Here is a 2,534-nt window from a genome sequence, read left to right as displayed (position 1 = left end):
AAGTTCCGCGCAAACAGCAAGCAGAAAAAAAAAGAGAGGGGGCGGCGTTGAGACATGATGACGAAAATGGCCGAAGTGAGACGATACGAGAGAGGCAAGACAGAAGGCAGAAGGACAATAAAAAAGGGACCACGCTTACAAACAGAAAACGAAAGCGTCACAGGCCAACGTACACAAAACGAAAAAAAAAAACAAAAAAAGAGAGAGAGAAAAAGCGCAGTGTGCAACAATAAAAAGAGAACACCGTCACGGCGACATGAGCCACATGACGAAGTGGGGTTAGCGGCTCTGGAATCCAAGAAGAGCACGACAACGGAACGGCAGCCAGGCACGAAGTGCACACAAACACACACACACACACACACACACACACACTTGCGTTTTGGGAGTAACGCGTTTGTCTGTGTAACATGTTGTACTCTCGTCAGAGGACGGCGGTTTGAGCCGGTAGACCCTCTTCCATCTAGTTCTTTCTTTTGAGCCGCCTTTTTTAACCATCTCTTGCCATCGGGCGCCTACTCGATCGTCGCACCTGCATCTTTCGTGTCGGACTTCATGATCCCCTCGCCGGCCACCCCTTCTGTCGCCTTTGCAGCCGCCTGCGCGGCAGCCTCGGCTACCTCGGCATCCTTGCGCTCCTTGAGCTCTTGTTCCGTCGGTAGTACGTGAAGGAACCTGCAGGACTCGCCGAGGCGGCACATGTCCTTGAGACGAAAGTGTGCGCAGTGCTGCATACGTTTGCGTGTCGGCACGCTGTTCATCTCCTGCTCGTATTGTTTCTGATACGCCTTGGCCCCCTCCGTAATGAGTAGGTTGCCACCCGGGTAGTCTCGCCACGTGTCAAAGCTGTTCTGATTGAAGACGCGTACCGTCATGTCCGCAGGCAGGCGCGGCACATCGGCCATGGCCTCAATGTTGTTGATGTGCGTCGCGTTCGCGCTGTTCTCTCGCACCGCCTCCAGGTCTGCGACGGAGCAGTGGATGTCCTCGCACTCTTCCCCTTTTTCGCACTCGGCGCCCTCCAGCATCGGCGCGCACAGCTTGAACTTCATCTTGAAGTTATCGCCGTGATCGTTGAACATGTTCACGTAGTCGGCGCTGCCCTTCGTCACGTAGACAGACCCCGACGGCACTTTGTAGTAGCGAGTCAACGTCGGGTCGTAGCAGTGCACAAAAAAACCTGCGGAGTATGCCTTCTTACCTTCCTTCTTCACCTCCTTTGCCTCCACCTGTGGCCACGTGTACTCGAGACCGGCGATGTGCACCTTATCGCACCCGCTACCGTGCATGCACCCCTTGGGGCTAAGGAAGCTAGTACATAGCACCAGTTTCGTCGTCTTCGGATCAAACTTTGGCGCCGGCGAAGAGTCACTCTTCTCCTTCGGCCTCTCGTTCTTACTCGCCTTCTCCGACTTGCTGTCCTCAGTGACGCTAGGGACGTTGCTCGCCGAAGCGCCGTTGCTGTGCGACTGCTGATGAAGCTGAGGGCGAATGTCAGCCATAGTGCTGTAAATGCGGTTCAGCTTGATGCTGATAATCTTCTTTGTTTCTGGGTGGATTAGGTGCACGGTCGGCGTCTTTTCCGGCACGGCATTGTTGCTGCTATAGTGGTGCTGCTGGTTGTAGAAGTAGCTATTGTGCACCTGTCGATGGAACTGGCCACCATATCCGCTGTGCATGCCGCCGCGTCCACGTCCGCCATGGTAACGCGGATGGCCACCGGCGTGACCGCCCATGTACTGGTTGGTGCTGTTACTGTTGCCCTGCTGGTTGTAGCGCATGGGCGGCGGTGGCGGCTGAGTCTGCGGGGCCATCACCGAATGGAAGAACTGCTGGTTCAGCGGAGACTGATGCTGCTGCGTGTATCCGTACTGGAACATCTGCTGCTGAGGCATATATTGCTGTGACGGTATGAAGTCCATTGCTCCCTTACCGGCGTTCGGGCCTGCGGTACTGGGGTACGCCAGGTAGGGCTGCTGCTGCTGATATCCATACTGAGAGGGAAACATCTGTTGCTGCGGCATCTGATGGTGTTGCTGCTGCAGATGATGCTGCGGCATCTGGTGCTGCTGCCGCTGCTGCGGGGGTTGGTTGTTGCGGTACAGCATCTGCTGGTTCCCAGTGTTGGCGATATCCATGGGGAACATCGTCGTCTTCGTTGTGGGAGTCCCTTGAAGTTGTCTTGTACGTGGTGTGTCTGATCAAATACCACAGTTACCGTGGTGCTGCGCAGATGTGTCCGCCTGTGTGTTTCTTTTCGTTTGACGCTGGATCTTTTGAGTATCGTTGATGAGGAACGACTTGACGGGGCGCGTGAGGAGGGCAGGGGCAAGGTCGCGATCTCTCTCGTCACACAGCAAATCGACAGACACACACACAGGCAGTCCTGCACGTGTGCCGAAGGCCGATCGACCCGCAAAAATACGCCGAGATCAGCACCGCGAAATCTGCGTGAGAGGTAAGGGAATGGGGGGAAGTGAGACAAGCGGAAAGAACAGGATGCAAACAAAAAAAGAAAACGTGGAGCGGAAGCA

General features: G+C 55.4%; 1 protein-coding gene across 1 annotated transcript; it reads right to left on the bottom strand.

Moving 5' to 3' along the window:
- Window positions 1–515: 515 nt before the first annotated feature.
- LMJF_36_0740 (conserved hypothetical protein) lies at window positions 516–2,147 on the bottom strand (the record flags this gene model as incomplete). The annotated part of the gene is made up of 1 exon (XM_001686594.1): window positions 516–2,147. One exon carries the CDS (start codon window positions 2,145–2,147, stop codon window positions 516–518), a length of 1,632 nt encoding a protein of 543 aa, XP_001686646.1.
- Between the last annotated feature and the right edge of the window lie 387 nt (window positions 2,148–2,534).

Source organism: Leishmania major, chromosome 36 (genome assembly GCF_000002725.2).
Source record: "Leishmania major strain Friedlin complete genome, chromosome 36".
Lineage (NCBI taxonomy): Eukaryota > Euglenozoa > Kinetoplastea > Trypanosomatida > Trypanosomatidae > Leishmania > Leishmania major.
This window is presented reverse-complemented; position numbering and strand designations above follow the sequence as displayed.